Source organism: Cajanus cajan, chromosome 4 (genome assembly GCF_000230855.2).
Source record: "Cajanus cajan strain Asha chromosome 4, NIPB_CcT2T_4, whole genome shotgun sequence".
NCBI lineage: Eukaryota > Viridiplantae > Streptophyta > Magnoliopsida > Fabales > Fabaceae > Cajanus > Cajanus cajan.
In genome coordinates, this window is record NC_138520.1 from 49123058 (window position 1) to 49150835 (window position 27778).

General features: G+C 35.1%; 1 protein-coding gene across 1 annotated transcript; it reads right to left on the reverse strand.

The window, feature by feature from the left end:
* Nucleotides 1-15542: 15542 nt before the first annotated feature.
* Nucleotides 15543-16745, reverse strand: LOC145957337 (uncharacterized). Its single transcript, XM_083073571.1, has 3 exons — nt 16541-16745; nt 15821-16267; nt 15543-15754 (listed from the first exon to the last, which is right to left on the reverse strand). Exons 1-3 carry the CDS (start codon nt 16743-16745, stop codon nt 15543-15545), a joined length of 864 nt encoding a protein of 287 aa, XP_082929697.1.
* Between the last annotated feature and the right edge of the window lie 11033 nt (nt 16746-27778).

Genomic DNA, 27778 nt, shown 5'->3' on the forward strand with positions numbered 1-27778 from the left:
GATTTTCTGAAAAAGAAGAAAGAACATATCTGCTGAAAATCAACTTTTGGAAAAAGAAGTGTGCAAGATCAATTCAAGAAGATGAAGTTCATATAGAAAATTCATTCTAAACTGGTTTACGTTGTTGAAGATCATATCTACACGAACAGGTGTACTCGTTTCTGATCTTTTGTTATTGTTTGAATGGTTTTAACTCTTGAGATTAGAGAATCTCTGGAAGAGTTGTGTAAAGAGGAATCTTGAGATAGGTTTTTCTCAAGTAGGATATTGTGGGATCAATATTCTTGGGTTATATGTTTCTTGTGGAGTCAAGAAATGGTTTGTTAATCTTGTGGGTGTCAAGATTTGCTTGTTAAATTCATTGATTGGATATTGCTTGTGCAGGGTGCATGTAAAGAATATCAATAGTGGATTTGACTGGATTTAGAGGTGTATCTAAATCTGAAACTGGATGTAGGCCTTTGGATGGCTGAACCAGTATATATCTTGGTGCATGATTTTCTTAACTCTTACACTCTTTACATTCTGTATAAGTTTCTTGATTAATGTTGTATGAAGAAAAACATTATCTGCAGAAACTGAACTTTAAAGATTCTTGGTAATTGATAAATTCAATCTTTACATATCTTGTATTAATTGTGTTATTCAAATCTTGTTGGATAAGCTGTGCATATATAACTCTGAATTACTTTTTATGTTTAAAGGTTTGTTTTAAATCAAGATTTGTTTGGTAAAGATTTAGAAAGCAAACAAGAAAAGGAAAACTAACATAGAATCTATTCAACCCCCCCTTCTAGATTCTAACCGTAGGGACCAACAATTGGTACCAGAGCTGTATCTTGTAAAACATTCAAGACTAGATCTTTAGAAAGGTTAGATGGCTGGTAATCAATTACCGTTTGCTGAAGGTGCTTCTATAAACAGACCCCCATTGTTTTGTGGAGATAACTATCCCTTTTGGAAAGTTAGAATGAAAATTTTCATGGAATCTGTTCATAGAAATATTTGGCAGGCTGTAATCACAGATTACAAAATACCCACTAAGATAGAGGGAGGAAAAGAAATTGAGAAACCATATGATAGCTGGGATCAAAGTGAAATTAGAAGAGCAGAGAATGATGCAAAAGCTTTAAATATCATACATTCTGCACTAAATTCTGATGAATTTTTTAGAATTTCAGCTTGTTCTACAGCAAAGGAAGCTTGGGATTTAATCCAAGTAACACATGAAGGAACTCCAGAAGTGAGAAGAGCTAGAAAGAACACACTCATTCAGGAATATGAAACCTTCAGAATGAATCAAGGTGAAACTGTCATGGATATGCAAAAGAGGTTCATTCACATAATAAATCACCTAAAAGGATTAGGGAAAGACTTCGTGGAAGAAGAAGTAAATGTCAAAATCCTGAAGTCACTAAACAGAAGATGGCAACCAACTGTCACAGTAATTACAGAGTCAAAGAACTTAGCTCAGATGACAAGTGCTGAGTTATTTGGAAAGCTAAGAGAATATGAGATGGATCTGTCAAGGATTGCTGATGAAGAACAAAAAGATAAAAAGGCAAAAGGTCTGGCCTTAAAGGTAAAAGAATCCTCAAGTGATGAAGAGGATAGCAGCAATGAAAGTTCTGAACAAGAAGAATTAAATCTAATGGTGAAGAATTTCAGAAAATTCATGAGAAGGAAGAACAACAATAAGAGATTCTCCAGTCAGAAGAAATCCTTCAAGAAGAATGAAAACTCATCTCCAAAGTTCAAATGTTTTGAATGTGGAAAAGCTGGACACATGAGAGCTGACTGTCCAAGCCTGAAAAAGAATGAGGAGACGAAACAAAAGTTCAGATCAAAGAAAAAGAAAGCATACATAGCATGGGAAGAGAATGCCTCAACAACTTCAAGTGATAGTGATGAGGATCAGGAAGCAAATCTCTGTCTCATGACCAAACATAATTCAGATTATGAGGTATATGATTCTGACTCATCTATTGACTCGTATGATGAATTGCAAAATGCATTTGCTGAACTGTATGCTGAAGCAAAGAAATTAGAAAAATCAAATAATGTTTACAAAAAGAAAATGACACACATGAGAGATAAAATTTCTGATTTAGAGAATGATAACAGGAAACTACTTTCAGATATCTCTAAACTAAAGTCACCATGTGAGAACTGTGAAACATTGTATGCTGCATTAAAAGCAAAGGATAAAGAAAAACAGAATGTTAATGTTATGAAATCCATTAATTCCCACTCATGTAACTATTGTATGAAATCTGGTCATAACTACTACAGATGCATGATAAGGAAATTTGGCATTCCTAGTGGAAAATATAAATGGATTAAGAAATTAGATTATGTACTCACTGATTCTCCACGACCCAAGATCCATTGGGTACCAAAATCAAATTGAATAACTTGTGTTGCAGGTGTGCTTGAGAGCAAAGCAATCAATGTGGTACTTAGACAGCGGCTGCTCAAGACACATGACAGGAGATAAAAGCAAATTTATCTCATTACAGGAAAAAGAAGGAGGATCTGTAACATATGGAGATAACAACAAAGGCAGAATACTAGGCTCAGGCAGTGTTGGTAACAATTCCAATACTCTCATTGAAAATGTCCTGTATGTAGAAGGTCTCAAATATAACCTGCTTAGTATTAGCCAGCTTTGTGACAAAAATTACAATATCTCTTTTAATAATCAATGTTGTATGGTTTGTGATAAGGAATCAAATGAAGTCCTGCTTATAGGAAAAAGAGTCAATAACATATACATCTTAGACTTAGAGCATTCATCATCCAATTCTTGTCTCACATCACATGATAATATAACATGGTTATGGCATAGACGCATTGCACATATAAATGCAGATCAGTTAAATAGACTTGCATCTAAAGATCTTGTTAGTGGTCTTCCAAAGATCAAGTTCTCTAAACAAGGACTTTGTGATGCATGTCAAAAGGGAAAGCAGACTAGAGCTTCTTTTAAATCAAAGAAAGTTATGTCAACCTCTAGACCGCTGGAACTTTTGCACATGGATCTCTTTGGACCATCAAGAACCAAAAGTCTAGGTGGAAACACTTATGCTTTAGTTCTCATTGATGACTACTCCAGATTCACATGGGTTGCATTTATATCCCATAAAGACAATGCTTTTAAAGCCTTTAGAATCATTTCAAAAAGAATTCAGAATGAAAAGGACTTGAAAATTAAATCTTTGCGAAGTGATCATGGTGGTGAATTTCAAAATGAATCTTTTCAAACTTTTTGTGAAGAAAATGGTATTAATCACAATTTTTCTGTCCCTAGAACTCCTCAACAAAATGGAGTTGTAGAGAGGAAAAATAGATCTCTAATAGAGCTAGCAAGAGCCATGTTAAATGGAAATGGTTTACCAAAATACTTTTGGGCTGATGCAGTAAGCACTGCATGCTATGTTCTAAATAGAATCTTGATTAGACCTATTTTAAAGAAAACACCATATGAGCTTTACAAAGGAAGAAAGCCTGACATTTCACATTTTAAAGTGTTTGGCTGTAAGTGTTTTGTTCTGAATAATGGAAAAGACACTCTTGGAAAATTTGATGCTAAGGCTGATGAAGGAGTTTTTATTGGATATTCTGCAATTAGCAAAGCATATAGAGTCTTTAACAAAAGTACCTTATCTGTTGAAGAATCTATACATGTTACTTTTGATGAAACTAACATCCTTGAAAAAGGAAAATCTCTTAATGATGAAGATGAGATAGGTGACAGTATTACACAAGAAGAAGAAAAACTGGAACTACAGCAGAAAACACCATCTGAAGACACATCACTACCCAAAGAATGGAGGAAACCCAAAGATCTATCTCTGGATAACATTCTTGGAGATATAAATAAGGGAGTTTCTACTAGACACTCTTTTAATCTTCTAAGTGATGATATGGCATTTGTTTCTCAAATTGAACCATTATGTGTGGAACATGCATTAAAAGATGAATTCTGGATAATGGCCATGCATGATGAACTGAATCAATTCAAAAGAAATGATGTTTGGATTTTAGTTCCTTTCAATAAGAATATGAATATCATTGGTACAAAATGGGTTTTCAGAAACAAACTAAATGAAGAAGGTGTTATAGTTAAAAATAAAGCTAGATTAGTAGCCAAAGGATACAATCAACAGGAAGGTATAGACTTTGGTGAAACATATGCTCCAGTTGCTAGATTAGAAGCTGTTAGGCTTTTACTTGCATTTGCTTGTGTGTTTGATTTCAAACTATATCAAATGGATGTGAAAAGTGCATTTTTAAATGGTTTAATTGATGAAGAAGTTTATGTAGCTCAACCACCTGGTTTTGTTGACTGCAAATTACCTAAGCATGTTTACAAGCTCAAGAAAGCTTTGTATGGACTGAAACAAGCTCCAAGGAAATGGTATGAAAGGCTGAGTAAGTTTCTACTAACTCATGACTTTCAAAGAGGTAATGTTGATAAAACTCTTTTCATAAAGAGAAAATCAAAAGATATTCTGCTGATTCAGATTTATGTTGATGATATAATATTTGGATCAACTAACCAATCTCTTTGTGGAGAATTTGTTTCCAATATGCAGAAGGAGTTTGATATGTCTATGATGGGAGAATTAAGCTTCTTCCTAGGACTACAAGTCAAACAAATGGAAAATGGAATTTTTCTACATCAAACTAAATATAGCAAAGAACTGTTAAAGAAATTTGATATGGAGAATTGTAAGATATCAAATACTCCTATGTCTACTAATTGTTATCTAGATAGTGATATTGCAGGAAAAGATGTTGAAGAATCAATGTATAGAGGGATCATTGGATCTCTTCTGTATCTAACAGCTAGCAGACCTGACATCATGTACAGTGTATGTGTATGTGCTAGATTCCAATCAAAACCAAAGGAATCACATCTGAAGGCTGTAAAGAAAATACTGAAGTATTTGAAAGGCACAATCAATGTTGGATTGTGGTATCCTAAAGGTACTTCTCCATCTTTAACTGGTTACTCTGACTCCGATTTTGCTGGTTGTAAATTGGATAGGAAAAGTACAAGTGGAACGTGCCACACGTTTGGAGAATGTCTCATATCGTGGCAGAGCAAGAAACAAGCTTGTGTAGCACTCTCAACTGCTGAAGCTGAGTATATAGCTGCTGGAAGCTGCTGTGCTCAGTCAATTTGGTTTAAACATCAACTTCAAGACTTTGGTTTGAAGATTGATCACATACCACTGAAGTGTGACAACACAAGTGCAATTAACATTTCAAGGAATCCTATTCTACACTCAAGAACTAAGCACATTGAAGTTAGACATCACTTTATCAGAGATCATGTAGAGAAAGGAGACTGTGACATCAAATTCATAATGTCAGAAGATCAACTTGCTGACATCTTTACAAAGCCTCTACCAAAGGAAAGATTTTTCAAGCTAAGAACCAATCTTGGTATCATTAGTGAGTCCAATCTATCCTAAATCTCATAATTAAAGTATGATTGTGTGAATATGCATGAAATTGCTAAGCACTTATAGGTTTAAACTTGATGTATGTGCACTCATAATAGGAAATCACACAAAACACAGTATGCCCTGTATCTGCACACATTTCTCTGTGATAATCGATTACCTATCGGGATTAATCGATTACCATTGGAAGAAATGAAGAAATTGCTGAAAAATCAACAGCAGTAATCGATTATCAATTTTCAGTAATCGACTACCTCTGCTACTTTGATGCAATTTCTTATGCATACCCACTGTGATAATCGATTACCATGCGGGTTAATCGATTACCACTCACTCACTTGCATAATTACCCTGTTTCAGTTGCGAGATAATCGATTACCAACTGGGTTAATCGATTACCTGACGCGAACCCCTGTGTTTTTTTTAAGTACTCAAAAACCCTCTTTAAATCTGTTTCGAATTCAAATTAATTCAAAACTCTCTCCATTTTTGCTTCAAACTAAAACGAACGAAACCCCTGGTTCCCTTTTCTATCTCAAAATCTCTTTCAAAACCTAACCCTAAGCCCCATTCATGGAAAGTCTTGGCAAAGGAAAGCGTGTAAAGCACAAAGCCAACAGAGATTACCCTCGTCCTACTACTCAAGGTCAAGGTACATCTAAAAAGAAGAAACAAGAGTCCTCTCGTCCAGAACCTGAAGAAGAATATTCTCATTCATGGTTCACAAGGAAGTCTCAAGAGGAAACTTTCAATGAGTCTTTTGCTTGCAAAGACATTGTGGCTCCAAAGGTACTCTACTCGTCTTGGCTTATAGAGCAAGGTTTTACATTTCCTACTCTGTTATCTTGTCAAGGAGTTAGCAAATTTGTTGGGTTAAGTGGACTGTACTACCCTGATCTTGTTAGGGTCTTTTACTCAAATTTGGGAAGAGATGAAAATGGTGCTTTGGTTTCAGAAGTTAAAGGAATAAAAGTTACTCTATCTGCTGATGTATTTTTGAAGATTGGTGGATTAACCAGAAATGGTATTAAACCTACCTTCAATGAATTAAAGATGAAAAATTTCTCAATAGGTAAAGATACGTTTTTTATGAGTATGCTGAGGGATGTTTCAGCCTGGGAGGCTAATAAAGAATACAAAAGAAAAGAAAAGAGGAAAATTACATATAATGCTGGAGGTCTACGAGTGGAAGATAGACTCCTACATTATGTAATTGTTTGGATTCTGGCAGCAAGGGGGAGCAATCACGCACAAATCAGTGAAGAAGATATGGCACTGCTCGCAGCTTTTAAGAACAACATTCAAGTTGATTGGGTATATGTGGTAGAAGACATAATGCTAAAGACAAGGAGGTTAATGGACTGCAAGTGTCCATATGCTGTGTTCATAAGCAAGGTATTGGTGTTCTATAAAGTTCCCTTAACTGGTGAAGCAAGAGAGGTCACCAGAGATGTTCATGATATCAAGGATAGAGCTCTGAAAATGATGAAGCTAGTGAAAACAGATGCTGGTTGGATAGCAAAGGAAGATGGTCCTACTGCTGAGACTACAGAGCCGTCTCAACCTGAAGTTCAAACTGAAGAAGAGGAAGGAGCTGAAGAGCCAAGCCTCTTTCTACTTTTGAGCTATCTGTTCTGGCAAAGCTAGATGACATCAGAGAAACTCAGAGAAGAGATTATCAAGAGCTGAAGGCTTGTCTTGAATCTATATCTGAACGACTGGATGCGATGAACATACCCTACCCTGAAGAAATTTAGTTATGCATTACATTTTAGGCACTGCATTTTAATTTGTTCTGCATAAATACTTTGATTTATATTTCAGACTTAAAGTTTGTAATAGTTGTAGTATTTGTATGCTTCTGAACATTTTTAATGCTTATATGATGAAAGTCTTATTAAGTGCTTGTTGTTTTTGTTGCATAAGTATCATGTTATTTCTCTGTTTACTCTGTTTTTTTTTTGGTTTGGTTAAGCCAAACAGGGGGAGAAATTCATGAGAAACTGATTAAATGTTTATATGGTTGTTTATGTATTGTATAAGAAAGAAATGGAAATAGAACTGCATAATGCTTTGTATGGAAGTTTTTGTTCTAGACATATGCAGGTTCAAATTCAAGTTCAAATTTCAAACAAACAAGTGAAACAAAACAACATGATGATCCTGAAAGTCAACATGAAGAGTTTGGCTCATCAAAACCAAAAAGGGGGAGATTGTTGAAGATTGAAGAATCTACATCTGGAAGATGTTCCCTAGAAGTTTTAGTTTTGATGTTTTGCTCATGTTGCTTTTTATTTTAAGCCTATGTCAAAAGGATAATGTATTGATTGTTTAAAAGATTAGGCTTGTATGTGTTTGTTTGTTATGTGTTAAAAATTAGTAATTAACATGAAGGTGAAAATATCATAATACTCATTTTTCTTATTTCATTCATTGTTGAGAACATGAAGTATTAATTTACTGAGTGTTTGAGACTTTAAATGAAAACTTGAAAACATCAGAAATTTTCTGAGTTAAGGAATAGATTACCTGAACTGGTAATAGATTACCTGACTCATGTTGAAAAACTGATTGATACCGGAATAATCGATTACCATGTGTGGTAATAGATTACCAAACTGATTCTGATGATTTCAAGAGGAAAAAGGATCGTGTTAATCGATTATCTCTTTAAAGTAATCGATTACCTCTGTTCCAAATGTGAGTTTTGTGTTATTTTGGCATCGTGTTAATCGGTTACCATGTTAGGTAATAGATTAAAACAGGAGCTGAAATAATTAGTTCAGTTATTCTAACTCGTGGTAATAGATTACCATCACAGGTAATAGATTATCTCCGTTATGAATATAACTGAAATAACTGTTTCCTTGCACATGAAAAATTGTCTTTAAATAAGATTAAAACTGAAGCTTTTAAAAGAGAATTTTCACACACGGAAAAAAGAGAGATACTTACACGAACAAGAGAGACTTTTTTTTTAGAATACACATTACTGCAAAAGAGAAAAAGATTTTCTGAAAAAGAAAGAAAGAACATATCTGCTGAAAATCAACTTTTAGAAAAAGAAGTGTGCAAGATCAATTCAAGAAGATGAAGTTCATATAGAAAATTCATTCTAAACTGGTTTACGTTGTTGAAGATCATATCTACACGAACAGGTGTACTCGTTTCTGATCTTTTGTTATTGTTTGAATGGTTTTAACTCTTGAGATTAGAGAATCTCTGGAAGAGTTGTGTAAAGAGGAATCTTGAGATAGGTTTTTCTCAAGTAGGATATTGTGGGATCAATATTCTTGGGTTATATGTTTCTTGTGGAGTCAAGAAATGGTTTGTTAATCTTGTGGGTGTCAAGATTTGCTTGTTAAATTCATTGATTGGATATTGCTTGTGCAGGGTGCATGTAAAGAATATCAATAGTGGATTTGACTGGATTTAGAGGTGTATCTAAATCTGAAACTGGATGTAGGCCTTTGGATGGCTGAACCAGTATATATCTTGGTGCATGATTTTCTTAACTCTTACACTCTTTACATTCTGTATAAGTTTCTTGATTAATGTTGTATGAAGAAAAACATTATCTGCAGAAACTGAACTTTAAAGATTCTTGGTAATTGATAAATTCAATCTTTACATATCTTGTATTAATTGTGTTATTCAAATCTTGTTGGATAAGCTGTGCATATATAACTCTGAATTACTTTTTATGTTTAAAGGTTTGTTTTAAATCAAGATTTGTTTGGTAAAGATTTAGAAAGCAAACAAGAAAAGGAAAACTAACATAGAATCTATTCAACCCCCCCTTCTAGATTCTAACCGTAGGGACCAACAGCATCGTTGTTCTGAGTCGACCTAGGCAACCCAACAACGAAATCCATCATGACACTATCCCAATTCCACTCAGGAATTTCTATCATCTACAACAAACCACCAAGCTTCTAGTGCTCAACCTTTTCCTTCTGACAAGTCAAACAGGCCGCCACATACTCTGCAATGTCTCTCTTCATACCAGAACACCAAAAAATCTTCTTGAGGTCTTGGTACATCGTAGCCATATTTGGATGTATACTAAACTTACTCTTGTGGCCTTCCTCCAACACAACCTTCCTCAACACAAAATCTTGAGGTAGACAAATTCTGTCCTTAAACCTCAAAATTCCATCTCCACCCAACTCAAAACCAACTGCTTTTTATGTGCCTAACAACCCAAAAGTCTTCACCAACTCAAGATCTTGCAACTGTTTCAACCCAACTTGCTTCAAGAACTCACTAGTTTTGGTGGTCATCCCACAACTAATGTGATCTTCAGCCAACTCCACACATAGATTCATATCTCTAAATTTCTTTACTAACTCTAAGTCTTTCACCATCATGGTAGACATGTGGATGGTTTTCCTACTAAAGGCATCCGCCAGTATATTGGCCTTCCCTGGGTGATACATCAACTGAAAATCATAATCCTTCAAAAATTCCATCCACCGTCTCTGTCTCATATTCAACTCCTTCTGATCAAACAAATACTTCAAATTCATGTGATCACTGAAGACACTGAATTTAGCACCATACAAATAATGCCTCCATATCTTCAAGGAAAAAATAATAGTTGCCAACTCTAAGTCATGAGCAGGGTAATTCCTCTCATGATTCTTCAATTTCCTTGAAGCATATGCAACTACCCTCCTATTCTACATCAACACACACCTTGAAGTTAGATGAAAACACATAAAAGGCGGGTTGAATATGTGTGTGTGTGTGAATAAGGAGAATTTTTAAACCATTTTCGCAAGAAGTCATTTGTTCCTCCAATGAGAATATATTTTTAAGCATATGATGATTCTGCATAATTTTCTTAGCAAAGGGTGTTTGCGTTTGAGAGTTCTATCATCTGCTTTAAGAAGATGTTTCTTAAAGTAATAAGTTAAAAGTGTGTATCTTCCGTTTAAAGATGGTTACGTTTTGGAAACAAGTAGTAGATGAAACTTTCAGTTTAATAAATAAGCTAAAAAAGGTTTGTGTCTGCGTTTGAAAATTGGTTTCAATGAAGAATAAATGCTGGACAAAATTTTTATAAGATGATTTGACAGTTAAGTAAAATTTACATATGAATTATCAATAAGTAGTGCAAGCGTTTTTATACTAGTTCGCTCAATCTGAGTTACGTCTAGTTTCCTTCAATAGAAGGGTTCCACTATATTTTCAATGAAGTACAAAAGTATTTTCGACCACTTCTGTCCATCGACTTCACTCATCAACGTTAGTATTTTCTTATTAGCCTCTTCAGGCTAGTAGTGAGAATTATGGACCACCCAGGTTAGAACCACTCCTAGTCCAAGTATTATCGACCACTCCTGGCCTGCCAGCTTCACTCACCAGCGCTAGTATTCTTTAATCAGCCTCTTCAGGCTCCTAGTGAGTATTATGGACCACCCAGGTCAGAACCACTCCTGGTCCAAGTATTCTCGACCTCTTTAGGTCTTGAGTATTCTAGACCATCCTAGTCACGACCACTCCTGGTCACGAGTATTCTCAACCACTCCTGGTTGGCTAGCTTCACTCACCAGCTCTAGTATTCTTAAACCACTTCTAGTTCCCCAAGTATTTTAGACCACTCCTGGCCCATCGGCTTCACTCGTCAACGCTAGTATATTCTTATCAGCCAGTTCTGGCTAGTAGTGAGTATTCTTTGACTAGCCTCTCTTGGCTTTACAAGTATTCTTTTCCTAACCTCTTCAGGCTTTACAGATGATAGACGTATAATCAGGTTTGAGTGTTTGGGTTACTCTCACAAAGAGGATACACAGATTGATACACTCACTAAGATTTGCACCCTTAATTTTTGCAATGATTGAGTGTGGTTTACTCTCACGGAGAGGATACATAAATTATTACACTCCCTAAGGTACACGTTCCTAAGTTACACTTAGAACTCCTTAGTCTACAAAGAGAAATACACTAAGGTACATTCTACTCTATATGCTCTGTTTCTGGCTTCGTTGCTATATGGACTTGATATCACTTTTTATTCATTTTCGAAAAGCCAACCCTTCAAGGTTTGAAGTAGTGATATATATACAGTCTTGTAGAATTTGCCCATTGCAAGTGTCCGTTGAAGCAAATATAGTCGTTCATAACTAGTTTGGTCTTTTCATTTAATGCTCAGGTTCTTCCATTAAATGCTTCTTCCCGTTCATGGACATTGTGTGTAATTTTCTTCATTTGTTAGCTTGTGTGTCTGACCTTAGCTAAGACCTAGGAACCTTTTTGTCCTTTTCTGGTCATGCAACAATATAGTCGTTGTCCTTATCTGAAAAAGTAATGCACTTTTTCTGACACATGCATGCTTTCTCTTTTGACTCATTTCTCATCTTCTTCTTTCTTTCCTTTAACATTGAGAGCTTCTTGTGTGATTATGGACGGTGTCTGAGTTTTCCTCTAAGATCTGATTCTATTCTTCATGATAATTTTCGTCTTCGTCTGATCATTTCATGTACTTCTCAAGTTATGGATCTTCGTCTAACTTTCACTGATTAGACTAGTCAATGTGTAATTTAGAACTTTGAGCTTCGTCTGAGTATTTATGCATTGACTTCTCCTTTAGTCTAGTCAACTCTGTAGATGGACTTTGTTTTTGTCTAAGTTCTTCTTTGGTCTGTGCTGTCCTTTACATGTTGTTGACTCCATTCTTGACCTCCCTTCATCTGACTTCTTATCGCGCTTGAATTTTTCTTTTGACACACCTTCGTTTGATATTTGATCCATAGTTGTCTAGTGCACTCATTACTCTTTGTCTATTCTGTTGACTTTAGTTGTCTGATTTTGATGACGTACCTTGCCTTGATTTTTTATTCGTCAATTTGACCATCTGGCTTCACTTGATGTTCAACCAATGTTTGCCTTGTTCACGCTTTAGTCCTATTCTGGCTTATCATCTGATACTCCAAGGTTTCATCTTATAGTAGGCTTCACCTAGTGTTTGTTGACCGTTCTTCTATTTTTGATTCGACCTAGTCTTGATGCTTTATCAGCCATTTTCTGATTTGTTCAGTTTGTCTAGGCTTTGTAGATTTTGTATTTAATGTAGTTTATCTTGCATTAAATGTTTTCTCAGTGATTCTGGGTTACGTGAAGTCATTTGTACTATTTGTTTACTTCTATGCTTGACATTAATCATGACCTAGATATCTCTGTACTCTCATGGTATTGTAGCTACAGAGGCATTGTCCTTTGCTGACTAGTAGGTGTACTTGCTCTGACACATGTAGCTTTGATTTGTGGATAAGCGCTAGTCCATTTTTCTCTTCTCTCTTCTTTTATTTTGATGACTTCATGTGTTCTTCTGAGGGTGTGGATGCTAGGTAGTTCCTCTCGTTGTGACTTCAAACGCAATCTAGCCTTCTTAGTTTTCGTCTGTGTATTTGAGTCTCGTCTGGTCAGCTGTGCAGGCTCTTGACTTCGTCTAGGATGCTTTGACTTAGTTTTGTCCATCGTTCATGGTCTTGTATCATCTGAGCCTTCATTATTTTCCTTTTTGTGTTGGGCTTGATTTTGTTTGATTGTTTGATCTCCTCATCTGACATCTCGTTAGCTTTTGTCCTTCATCTTGGTTACTCATGCTTTGTTCTTTATTTCCTTTGTGTCTATGTTTGTGGGTGTCTTCGTCTGGTGTATTTCCTTCTTTTGATCAGCCTTTATCCAGCGCTTAGCTCATATCTTCTTGGTTCTGGTGTAGATGGTAATACATGTATATTCTTTATTCTTCAGTTTGCCTGTACTTATGTCTTTATCTGAAACACTAACACACTTGTTAGAAATAACAATATGCATTATATTTGTCTCATTCAAAACCTTACTGGGAGTTGCTTCGTTTGACTTAACACACCTTAATCCTTGGTGAGAAGCACCATAATACACTTCAAATGACTCACTAGAGTCAGGTAACACTAACACAGGAGAAGTAGTCAACCTCCTCTTCAACTCTTCCAAACTTTGTTCACATGCATCCGTCCAAATGAAAAGCTGATCCTTTCTAGTCAACTAGGTTAAGGGCATTACTATCTTGGAGAATCCCTCAATGAACCAACCTCCTATAGTATCCCACTAGACCCACAAAGCTCCTAATATCTGTGATAGTCCTTGGGCGTTTCCATTGTAACACTGACTCCACTTTAACCAGATCAGCTACAATTCCTTTTGCTGAAATAACATGTTCCAAGAACTTCACTTCCTTCAACCAAAATTCACATTTTGACAACTTCGAATACAACTATTTCTCCTTCAAATTTTCCAACACCAACCTCAAGTGTTTTCCATGTTCCTCTGGATTTTTGGAATAAATAAGGATATCATCAATAAATACCACCAAAAAATTATCCAAAAATTGCCAGAAGATTCTGTTCATGTAATCCATGAACACTGTTGGGACATTGGTCACCCCAAATGGCATCACAACATATTCATAGTGACCATACCTAGTCTTGAATGCAGTCTTAGGTATGTCACTCTCCTTCACCATAATCTGGTGATAACCTGACCTTAAGTCGATCTTGGAGAACATCGATGCTCCTTTAAGTTGATCCATCAAGTCATCTATCCTAGGAAGTGGATATTTGTGTTAGAAAAGAATGGCACAATCCAAGAGGGGGGGTGAATTGGATTCTATGACCTTTTAAAAAATTATCAGAGTATTTAGGATCTTTATTTCACTTAAACTTTTCTAAGACCGAATTTTCAAATGAAGCTTCTTTAAAGACTTGTTATGAAAGTATGAATGCAATATGCTTTCTTGATTACAAAACAATGAGGTTGAAATGCAATGCTCTAATTCAGATTAAACCATCAATATTCACACACACATGTTAATCAAGAATTATCTTATTTAATGTTCAACCAAGAAATTACTCAAAGTAAAAGATAAGGTAGAAGAAGATTGCACAAGTCTTTTATACTGGTTCAGCCACTCCACATGTGACCTAAATCCAGTCCTCAATCAGCACCTGATCAAGATTTTGTTCCACTATCTCAAGGAAGAAGGTTTACAAGCACACACATGCATATACTTCAACACAAAAGATAACCACTTTCTTGACCCCAAGAAAGCACCCCTTGTAGAAACCCACTACAAGAAACCTTACCACTTGAGAAACCCTTCTCAAGATTTTACAAGTATTCACACAGAATAAAGGAACGAATTCACCTGGAATTCAAAAGCAAATCTTAATCTTCCCCTTTCAAGAATATGATGATGATGATGATCCTCTAACAAAGTTTTTCAAAAACGTTTTTACTCTTGGATTTCGCAAAGAAAACTCTCCAAGATAGTCACAAAGACTCCTCAAAAATGCTTTTCTCAATTTGATTATCAGTTCTAACTCATGTCTGAAGTTTCTAAAAGTTCAAACTATTTATAAAAGTCTCAGACCCAGATAATCGATTATTTTAAAGAATAATCGATTATTTTGTTCTTCAGGTTTTCTGGAAACCAACCAAGAACAATATAATCGATTATTTTGCTGGATAATCGATTATTCCAGAGAGTTATTCCTGGGATAATCGATTATTTTGGCAAATAATCGATTATTGCAGCAAGGCATCCCATTTTTCCTGTTGCTGGAATAATCGATTATATTTAACGATAATCGATTATTTTGAGTTAGTTTTCAAAACTTCGTTTTAAGCCTCAAAATAACTTTTTAACCTTTTTAACTCATCATCATATACTCTCTACTTAGCTTAGATATAGATTTTGCTCATGCACACAGCATACACATCAAACTAAACAATTTACACACTAATTCTTGTTACATAGCATTTTCTTTGACATTTTCTTTGACTTTGTTTTTCTGCTTCCAAGTTGTTGTTGTACACACACATTGTGATCATAAGTTGTTGTTGTACACACATGTTGAGATCATCAAAACTCCTTTAAGCTTCAAGCTCTCCTAAGCTCAACAATTTGTTCTTAATGATCAACTTGTTTAATTGTCTATAATCTACAAACAACCGGCTCCCTCCATCTTTCTTCTTTACCAACAACACAGGAGCACCCCACGGAGACACACTTGGCCTCACCATCTACTTCTCTAGCAACTCCTCTACTTGTCTTTTCAACTCAACTAACTCAGCTGGAGGCATCCTATAGGGAGCTACTGACACTGACCCTACACCTGGAACCAATTCAATGCTAAACTCAATCTCCCTAATAGGAGGTAATCCATACACCTCATCCGGAAACACCTCCGGGAAATCCTTCACAACTTCAATCCCACTGATCACTTTTTCAGTTTCTACATTGATATTAGCAAATAGGATAAAACACTATACTTCATCCCTCAACAAATCTTTAGCTTGACTAGTTGACATCAACACCTCATCATCCACCTGAGGAAATACCAACTCCCTATTGGCACAATCTATAAGGATATGATTAGCAAACAACCAATCCATCCCTAAGATTATGTCAATATCCACCATGGGTAAACAAATCAATTTCACCCTGAACTTCCTACCAAACACCTCAATGGGGCATCTCACACACATCTTTGACGTCACCACAGAAATAGAAGCCAGAGTAGAAACACGCAAATCAACATGTAAAGCAGATACAAATAACCCCAACTTCCCCACATAATTAACATATATAAATGAATGTGTAGCTCCTGAATCAAATAGAAACACAACATCCTTACCAGTAGTTTTACCCTCCCCTTTCACCAAATCTAATGAAGTGGAAGCCTCCACACCATTCAATGCAAAAACCCTCCCTGCAGTTGTAGGCCTAGCTAGCCTAGGAGCATTCCCTGCCTAAACAGACCTCACTTGACAATCTTTGGAAATGTGGCCTGACTTGCCACACCTATAGCACACATTGCCTAGATGAGAACAATCACGAACAAGGTGAGCTCCTCCACACCTAAAACATCTCACTACTTGAGAACCTCCTTGAGGAGTAGAAAATTGAGGTCCCCTAGTTACAAAACCACTCTGATGCTGAGCGGGTCTATCATAGGGCCTCCTCTGCTGACCTCCCCTCTTGGATCTTGATGATCCTTCCTAATTCCTGGTAGCTTTGCCTCCACCACCACCTTCCAATCTCTCAATTATCTTTGCCTTTTCAACCAAGGCCCGAGACTCCACTATAGACATAGGTATAATAACTCTCTTCAACTCATGCCTCAACCTCTTTGCAAACTTTCTACATCTCCAAGCCTCAGTTATGACCTGAGAGTAGAAACGAGCCAGATGCTCAAACTTCATTGCATACTTCAAAACAGTCATATTCCCTTGGTGCAGTCACATAATTCCACATCTTTAGTGTATCTAACGCTATCTGAAAAGTACTTCTCCAAAAATACTCTCCTGAAGCATTCCCAGTCAACTACTACACCTCTATTTTCCAACATTTGCCTGGTGCCTCTCCACCAATACTCAGCCTCTTCTACTAGCATGTACACAGAATAAGCTAATTTTTGCTCATTAGTGGACCTAAGAACCCCAAAGATCTTCTCCATCTCACTCAGCCAATGGTCAGCCACATCTAGATCTGAATCCCCTTTGAATTGGGGTGGGTGACACTTCTTAAACTCTGCCAAGTCCCTCATTTCCTGTGACACAATAAGTCTAGCTGCCTCAGCTACAACTCTACCTGCCTCTATCTGAGCAAAGTGAGCACATTGTTGTTGCATTGCCATTGCCATCATCTCCATGGCCTTAACAATCTGATCATACTATGGTCTAACCATTCTACAAGAAATCAACAACCATTTAGAATCATTATACCATCACCATACACAACTACAACCCCCATATATCACATAGATCACACAACAGAAACCTAATGAGATCACCCCCACAAAGTGCCCTACAAACTCGACCGGCTCTAAAACCATAAAAGTGTAATGACTCTTCATAGTCACCACACTTTGTGGAATCACTAACATTAGCAACTAAAGCTAAGGTACTAGAATGTACAAGATTAGTAAAAGAAAATATACCATACATATAAGTATCATGAATATATAAGAAGAAATCAAACAAATATAAACATGATATATATATATAGTCATCCCAAAATAATCCTACATTCTAGTGTCGGTCAAGCACACCTATACAAGGTACATCAGTAGTACCGCCATCAAAAAATCACAACTTCTGGCCATTTCAACACCTCAAGCCTAGCCCTGATCTGCTCCCATACCACGTATGATCATTGCAGTCTAAACCACCATGGAAATAGAAAGGGTAAGCTAGAGTTTAAAAAAATATCTATATATATATATAGAAACACGTCTATAATATGCAACAACACACCAGATATCATGTATGAAAACTAATCACATTTCAACCAAGCATGTACCTCACCCAATCATGTCCCAAAGGACATCAAATGCATATGAACACATCTCAACAAACATCATATGCAAACACATTAACCAATGCGTTGTCACACATTCACCTACGGAGATCTCCTAACAACATGAGTAGTCTAAGTGATTTCCACCTTATTGAACCAATCCAATCGTTTTCACGCCCAAAACCCCGGCTCGATCACAACAAAATGGGATACCAATCCCTCCTCTAGTTTCTCGGGTCTCACCACTTACACTAGAAAAGTCCAATTCCACCGTCAGGAGTAGTACAATTGGGTATAGGCTTATCACGACCTTGGCATACATTACCAAGTCACATATGGAATTCGCCCACTGATTATCCTTGAGGAACCACGTTACCTTTCTAGGTACTTGGTTAAGGGTTGTAGCCCTCGACCTTCTACCTTACTCAACCACTAACTAAGGATTTGGAGGAGACTCAACAAACCTCAAAACCTACTCCAAGAAACACAACTACTCAAGGAGGGTTTTCCAAATAGTGGCCTACCCGAGCACCACTCTAAGATACCCTATGTGGGATCTTCAATTTTCAAAATAATTTTCTCTCCTCAAATCGTAAGCTAGCCATCATTAGGGATGGAAAATAAACTAGTACCCGTGGGTAATACCCGAACCCGTCCTGACTTTGACGGGGAATACCTGGTTTGACCAGGTACAAGTACACGGGTAAAACCCGATATGTTAAACCGAGTATAGGTACGGGTACGGGTATATACATACCCGCCCCGTACCCGTACTCGTACCCATCCCCGATTGAATTATGTTAAAAAAAATTAATATTTTATTATGTGTAATTATTTATTATAATGTGAAACATTTATAGTTGTTTAATTATTAAGAAATCTCTTGATTAAAATATGAGATAGAGAAATAATTTAATTATAATTTTAATATAATGAAAAAATAATTTAAAAATAGTGTATATTTTTGGTAAAAAAAATAATAATAATTTTTTACGGGTACAGGTACGGGTATACCCTATACCTGATGAGGACGGGGATAGGGACGAAAATTACATACCTGGTGGGTACGGGTACGGGTACAGGGATGGGTTTGAGTCGCGGGGAAGGGGACGGGAATCATGAAACCCGTACCCAACCCGCCTCGTTTCCATCCCTAGCCATCATGCTATAATGCCACACCGCATTCTCAGCATCCACACCACACCATACATCTACTATGTACATTATATCCAGTTAATGCATATATAGATCAACAACATTAATCATGTACAACATACCAATGCTTAACATCTCACCCAATAACAACATAGCAATGCTTAGCAATTTATATAATAATAACATATCAATGCTTAACATCTCCACCAAGAACAGCATACAAATGCTTAACAATTTATACAATAATAGCATATCAATGCCCCACAATTAATTCAAACATAGCATATTAATAATATAAAGCATACCAATGCTTTCACCATTTCAAGTACAAAAAGATAGAATTACAATACTTATTATTATAATCCTATAACACAAAACATGCAATAGACAACCATTCTATTCATGTTCACCAATTTCACCTATCATACAACATATATCACATGCAATTTATCAAAATCACATATTTCTACACTGACGACCTTCACCTAAAATAACTCATAAGGAGTTATACTAGTCCAATCATTCTCATCCTTATCTCATATAAAAGATAATAAGATTTTCTACAACTCTCATGAAGACACCAAGTCCTAAATCCATCATCTACCTTGTCAAAAATTGTAAAATAACCGCAACCATTTTTTCTAAATGCTGACAGCTTAACCTTTGCTCACTAAAAAGGTCATAACTGAAGATCTATACCTCCGCTTTGGGTGATTTCAGCGTCATTGGAAAGATAACATCCAAGGCTACACCTTTCATGAAGAACCCAAGACCAAATTCGTTCATATACCCTCACCTATGCAGCACTCAAATCAGCACTTTAGCACTAGATTTCTACAAGCTCAGTTTCCTTTCCACGACCATGGTTGTGAATCAGCGCTTTTGACAGTAGCACTAGGCTTTTGTAGTTTTAGTGACAAAATTCAAGAAATCATTTTTGCGTGGAAAATGGATTGATATCCAAAAGTTGTGTTGTATGACCTAAAAATGAAAGGCCTTGTTGTGTTGTTAATTCAGTTATGTTAAGTTACTTAAATTGTTCACCACTATTATAAGAGATATCTTAGTGGAAAATGTGCTACAATGCATAAATATGTTGTGTCATGAAGACGATGTGTTGTAAATATGTTGTGTTATTAATTTGTATGTTGGGATATGAAATGATTGATCTTACATTGTTTATTAAGTATTTGTGTTGATCTTGTGTTGTTAAGTTGAGCTTATGCTTGGTGTGTATTTGAGATGAAGTTGTTATATAGTTAGTTGATAACTTCTATATTATATGTTATTTTCCTTGTATACAAGTTTACCCTTACTTTTTTTATGTTATAGAACTAGGATGATCATATTATTATGAGAGTAGGTCAAGATTAGGCTAGAGTGCAAGTAGATGTTAGGCCATGCAGGAGATGATGTGTTTTGGTGGAGGTTGTTCTAATACAACTAGTTATTGCTTGATTAACAACTTAGGATTTTTATTGCTTTCTACTTTTAGATCTTGTAAATACATGTATAGGATTGTGTTGTAATCCCATTTAGTGAAGGACTTTATCTTTTAAGATATTAAGCATGCATGCAGGGATTGTTTTAAATTAATTTTCTACTCTTGTACATATATTATTGTATAAATGTCCAAGTGTTGTATGCACGAGAACCCTAAGTTAAATGATGTTTATATTTTTCTTTATTTAGTAGTTGTGTTGCAATTAGTGTAATGACCTACTGAGTTATTACAATTTTGTAGTTATTATTTTATGTGCAGTTGCATCGGACTTTTTCCCAAATACTATTTTAATATTATTACATGATAATTTTTACTTAGTTTTTATAATATTTTATTATATAATTCTTTTTCATGACTTTTCACAATAATAATACATTACTAATGTCATTTAACATATATAAATATTAATTTTATTATTTATAATTTATGTAATACTTCTTTAATATTTTATTTCATATCAAAACATGTTCTAAATTTAAGAAAAGAAATATTTAAGGAAGAAATTAAAATTTCATCAAAGAAAAAAATCATGGAAAAATAATACGAATAATTAAATTATTGCCGGTAAAAGTTACATATTGTCTTTTTTTTTTTTTTTTTTTTGGTTTGGATGAGGAATGTCATGTCTCGAACCAACAAATTAACCATTGCACCAAGTTATAGACAGACCATTGTTTCTTTTATATTATAAATGTATTTATAGTTTGTTGAATAGAATAAATAAATTTCCCTCATTAGCAACAAAATTAACCGTCAAAGCTAACCAATGCATGTTAGAATGCACCTATAACAAACATTTATATATGAAGACAGAACGTATGTACATAAATGCACTGTGACATAAAACAAATGATTCAATTCACAAGGAGATGAACCAAAAAATAATTCAATAGAAAGCTCACAACAAAGAAAGCTTCTATAAAGGATACAATATATGAAACAAAATTCTCAATGATGTAAATCTATCATGGTGTCAATAGACGCTGCACACATTCTTTGGACACGTTGTACGCGAATCTTACCATTAAGTATGATAAATTTAATTTTAATTTATGGTGTAATAAATAAAAAAATATTTAATGGATATGTGATTCCAGGTTTAACATATTACCACATAAAATCAAAGTCTCAATACTCCATCATTCTGGTTAGTTCAAATATATTCCGAGTGGAGTTATTATATTTTTATATACGTGTGGTTCGAAACACATCTAGCATCTATGTATTTCATTATATTAAAATTTAATATATAAAAATTAAGAGAAAAAATTAAAATAAGAAAGGTAATGAGTTTTATACGTATTATAACAAGTTACAATGGAAAGAGAGTTTGTTCGATCTAATTTTACACATTAATGATAGTTTTATTTAAAGAAGAGAATATAAAAATAGTACATAAGGATAAAATTAGAAATATTTGAAACAAATATAATTAAAGGGTAATATGCCTTAAGAAAAGAGAAAGCTAAAAATAGTATTTTCTTTATCCGTTGTTATAAATAATTTTTTGCCTAAAAAATGTTTTTTTATTATTTATTATGTGCAATATACAAGTTAAGTGTTAATTATATTACGAAAATTAAAATCAATGTGTATAAATAAATATTATTTTTAAATATATAAATTATATTTAAAATTTGAATTAACAGATATTTTTTAAATATATATATATATATAAATATATATTATATTTTAAATTTATGATAAATAATTTATATTGTAACATAATATTATTTTTATTTATTAATAATTTATTTTAAAATATTAAAATTTAATTCATAAATAAGTATGATAGACACAAATCTAATTAAATATGAACCGAATCCAAACCTAGCCTTTGGAGGGATTTCCACCATACAAAAGGAGTGTTAAACACTTGGAGAGGACTAACAAGTTTGCTCTTTGTGAAGGAACCCCAAGTGGAGGAGTTTGAAGACCAAGACTTTTGTTTTTCATAATTTTTGCTTGAATTGTTCTTTTCGGCCTTTTGTGTTCTTTGGCCTTGTTTTCATTCTTTTGGTTTGTAATTGGCCATTCTTAAACCTCTTCATTTTGGTTTAGCTTCGTGTAGTTTGAAGGTGATTTGAAAACCTTCACCTAGGACCTCGACTAGACTATGTTTTAAGTGCTTTTGTTTTGCATGCTTTATAGCTTTTGGTAGTATAATTGTTTAGGCTTTTATCTTTGTCTTCAAATCCGTTTAGAAGGCTTGCTATTTGCCTACTAGGGGTAACGTGCACACACACACTTTATTGTTGTGCCAAATTGTTTTGTAAGAAAAGTAGAAAAGGCTTAGTGATTTTTACTTGATAGGGCTTGGTTTTTAAGTGATTCTTTGTAGTCCACCTCCCCTTGAAAGTTCACTTTGTACACTTAGGCCTTTTCCTACCTATCTTGCACTTTGAAAACCTTTTGTGAAAACCATTTTATCACTCACTCTTTGTGAAAACTTTTCTAACCCCTTTGAAAACAATTTGTGAAAACCTTTTCTTGATCAAAGATGAGTGATCATTCTAGTGTCCATGGTCATAATTCTCGTAGTACTAGGTCTAGTGTTAGGGATGAACTTAGGGAATTGAAAGAGTACCTAAGAAAAAAAGAAAAGGAAAATATAAAAAGAGAGGAAGAGTTGAGAAGAAAAGAAAAAGAGTTTGAAAAGAATAATAAGGAAATAAGAAATTTACTTGCAAAGTTGGTAGAAACTCGTGGATCCCACCCTAGGATTGTTCCATCTAGATCTCAAAAGGAGAAAGAAGCTAGAATTCCTAGGAGTATGCATGAGGAAGAAAATACAAAAAGAGAGGAAGAACTTAAAAGAAAAGAAAAAGAAAAGAAAAGAGAAAAGAAAGAAAAAATAAAGAAAAGTATAGAGAAAGTTCAAGAGTGGTTAGAAAATGAGACACAACCAACACTCTTGGAGAAGAGTAAGGAGGATAATGTTTCCTCCAAAGGGCTTATGCTTAAAGAGAGTCACTTTCCCATTGAAAATGATTTAAAAGAAACTCTCTTTATTCATCAAGACCTTAATTCTTTCTCTCACATTGCCACTAGTCATGAAGTGGAGATTCAAAAGCAAATCCTTTTTAAAGAAAAAGAATCTCAACTTCAAGATTTAGTGAAGAAGAAGTGGACTTCACCTAGTACCACTTCTTGTGCTACTTCCTTGGTGGTGCCCAAGGAAGATAAGCATTCTTTCTTTAAGACTCTTTCTACTTTAGTTCCCTTCATAAAGCACCCAACTTTAGATTGGTATGATTTGTTGGATACATCTCATGGTGTCCTATTTCCTATTTTTGATCTTGAGGGAAGTTCAAACTTATTTGAACTTAACTTGGACACTTCCCTACAAGACAAACTTAGATTATATGATTTTTCTAAACTCCCCTTAACACCTTTTTCTCATATGTATCTAACAAATTATGCAATACAAAGTTGTTTAGGTAAATTTTTAGTTAAGTTTTCTTTATTTTCCAATACTTACCTAGGTCATTACATTGGGCACTTCCAACAAGATATTTTAGTTTTTAGGACTAGTGCTTTAGTGTGCTATAGTTTTAGTCTTTTTAACTTTTTAGGTTTTAGTTATACACCTAGACTTCACTATGAGGAGGATCCTATCTTTCGCATTAGAGAGTCTAGTCTTTTTAGTTTAGACAATCTTTTTAGCATTTTTAGTGGAACTCCTCTTTGGATACACTTTCCATTTCTATCATATACTGTCACCTTTAATGCTTATTTTTATGTTTTTATTGGTCATGAGGCCCACCATGAAGAACCTCTTGATTTGAGGTCAAATCCTTTTCAAGAGGGAGGGAATGATGGAATAACACTAAGGCCGAGAAGACCAAGAGGTGATATACTAAAGGAGGCAAGAGGAATGGGATAGTGAGGCCATTTTTGGACCTTAGCTCCTATGTTTTTTTTAGCATTTATTTTATTTCCTATTTTACCCTTGTATTTTGGGGTATTTTAGTCATAGGATCTATTTTCTTTGTATTTCCTATTTTACCCTTGTATTATGGGGTGTTTTAGATGATTAGGTTTTTAATTTGGGCTAGGGTATTACACTAGAAGGGTGACACATTTTTGGTGAGTTTTGGATCTATTTTTGGTGATAGAAAGGCTTAGGCCCAAGTGGAGGGCAAAGGTTGCATGATCATATCATACACCTTGATGTAGCCAATCTAGACCCATAGATTCCAAACTTGGTCACCAAGTAGCATCTAGGGTTCATTTGGCATGTCATTTGGAGTGCATTTGCCTTATGAATTTCGGCCATGCACACTCCAAATGCAACCCTAGATGCCTCCCCTCCTATAAATACCCAACACCCCACCACTTGTAAATACTTTGGATTATATGATATTGAGTGAGCCTTTTGTGCCTCAAAATCTATCCTTAGTCCCTAGGTTAGTTTCGGCTAGCCCCCTTCATTCTCCACCCTTGGAGAGTGAAACCCTAGAGTGGCCTCCACCTACACTTGGAGTGAGCCAACCTTGTGAGCACCCAAACACCTTTAACCATATGCTTCCGCCCAACACCTCCTTTCACGCCCATCTCCCTTTTGTCCCACAAAAACCTTCCTTTGTCTACCCCTTGGTGAACCTAGATCAAGGGCAAGGAGTCTCCTTTCAACCACTATCATCATCCATGGAAGGAACTACTCCATCATAAGGGAAGTTAAAAATCTTGGATTTTATTGAAATGTTGGGTTGTTGAATAAATTGAGAACTTAAAATCAGTAGAATTTATGAAAAGTGTAGCTTTTCGAATGAGTTTGATGTTTTGGTTGCACATTATTGAAATTTTGATGTTCTTAATGATTCCTTTGAAGTTTTGATGCATGCATGTTGAAATTTTTATAATTTATGGGTTGCATGCAAATTTAGTAGAAATAATGAGTGGTAAATAGTGTTTAGGAGGAATATTGGTGAAGTGAAGGTGAGGAATCACTAGTGGAAAATCAGTCTTTTACGTCAGCATTTTCTCGTCAATCATAAAAATATCCAATGTAAAAAATACGCGGTAGCATTTTTGAAATTAATCTAAACTTTTTTACGTCGAACCAAAGGGGGGGTCTGGCATAAAAATTAAAATCTACGTCAGATATGAAGTACAGTTCGACGTAGATTTCAATATTTACGTCGGATCCCTTTTGGCCCGACGTACAAAAGTTGTTTTATTCCCCCCAACACCTTCGTCTTCTTTGTGCGCGCAAGTGTTTTTACATTGTTTTCCTCTAGGGTTTTCCTCTAGCAATTTTCGACAACGGTGGTATGAGACCTTTGGGTGTTTTTCAGTCACGATGAGCGGCAACAACAATGGCAGCAAGCCATTTTTTGATTCTGAACCTATCTCTCCGATTGGATTGAAGCATTTAGGCATTTTCACGGATTGAGGTTGGTGCTTTCATGCGTGTGTTGATCTTTCTAAGTAAAAATGTTGTTTTATTCCTGCACGCGAGTGTTTTGACATTGTTTTCCTCTCCAGCAATTTCTAGCGACAGCAGTGCGTGACCTTTGAACATTTTTCGTTCACGGTGCAGGGCGGCAAGACCCATTTTTTATTCTAGACCTATCTCTATGATTGGATTGAAGCATTTGGTATTTTCTGGAAATGTTCACGGACTAAGGTTTTTCTTTTTTGTCTGTCAACCATTTTATGTCGGACGTGGAGGATCTTCGATGTAATTTTACATCAACTAAAACACCCGACGTAAATTTATGTCTCCCGCATTGACGTCAGACTTTTTTCTGACGTAAAAAGTCCAAACTAACAGACATAAAATGTCTCTTTTGTACTAGTGAACGAAGAGGAAACAATGAAAATGTAGAAAATTTCTACACTCATTATTGCAACCGTAGTTGAGCGCTACAACTATAGGAAAACTTGAACTAGCAAAGATCTAGTGCTGCAACATTGAGTTGAGCACTGAAACCCTGGGAAGAAACTGAGTTGGTAGAGATCTAGAGTTGAAGCATTGAGTTGAGCACTATAGTCCTAGAAAGAAATTGAGTTGACATAAATCCAGCACTGAAGTGCTGAGTTGAGCGCTGCAGCGTTGAGAGTATATGGTTGAATTTGGTATTGATGTCTTCACGAAAGTTATAGCGTTGGATATTAAATTTTCAATGACTTTAGAATCACCTAAAAAGGAGGTCTATAATTCCATTTAGGACCTTTTTAGTGAGTAAAGGTCAAACTATCAACCTTTAGGAAAATTGTTGTAGTTTTTACAATTTTTAACATGGTAAATGATGAAATTAAGAACTGAGGTTTTCATAAAAGTTGTAGAAAATGTTCTTGTCTTTCATATGAGATAAATATAAGCATGATAGGAGTAGTATAAATTTCTATGCATTATTTTATGTGAAGGGTGCTATTTTATAATAAGTGATTTGGTTAAATTGTATTAGTTATTGAAAGATGATTATGTTGTAAGTAGTTCTAGCTACTTAAGTTGATTTATGATGTTATTTTCTCATATGTGAATTTTGTAAAGATTTATGTTGTTTACGTTATGTAAGTTGAGATGATGTGAAGTTGAAAGTTGAGTCAAGTAGTATGTTGTAAAGTTGTGTAGCTACATTAGGATTCTATATGAACAATGTTGATGTGTTATTGAGATGCATGTTGATCATAATGTTGTAAATGAGTTGTGATGTTAGTGATATAAGTTGACAATATGTTGATTGAGTTGTTATATTGAAAATTATAATTAGTTTTTGTGTTGTTGAGTTGTGTTGACCACTTAGGACTAGAGAACATTTTTTAAAGTAGCGTATCCCATTGTGTGGATATTTTGTTATTGTGCTCCAAGAGCCCAATTTGTTGAAAAATCCTTCTTGAAAAGTTGACCCTTGAAATGGATACTGTTGTTTCTCCTTTAGGACTTTGTTGGTACCGTGTGTTGGCAAGGTCAAGGCACATGTGTATGAAGGGACCACAGTATAGGGGTCAGGTCGAGTTATACTAATAACAAGTGACCAACTGAGTAAAGTACAAAGTCGGGAATTTAGTTCCTAATTGAGTATTGGAAGTTTGTAGTATTCAGAGGATAGTTGGTGGGATAATCTTGTAGGAGGCTTGGTTAAGCTAGCTAATGTTGTGGTAAGCCCATACCGAACTGTTTTATCTTGATATTAGTATTATACTTCCTTATTTAAGTAGCGAAATCTAAGAAACTAAGTTGTTGTGTTATGGATTTATATCCAAATTGTTGTTGATCTAGCAAGTACAAAAAAATAATCTTGTGTTGTTGATTCAGTAGGATCAAACCACTTAAATTGTTCACCCTGT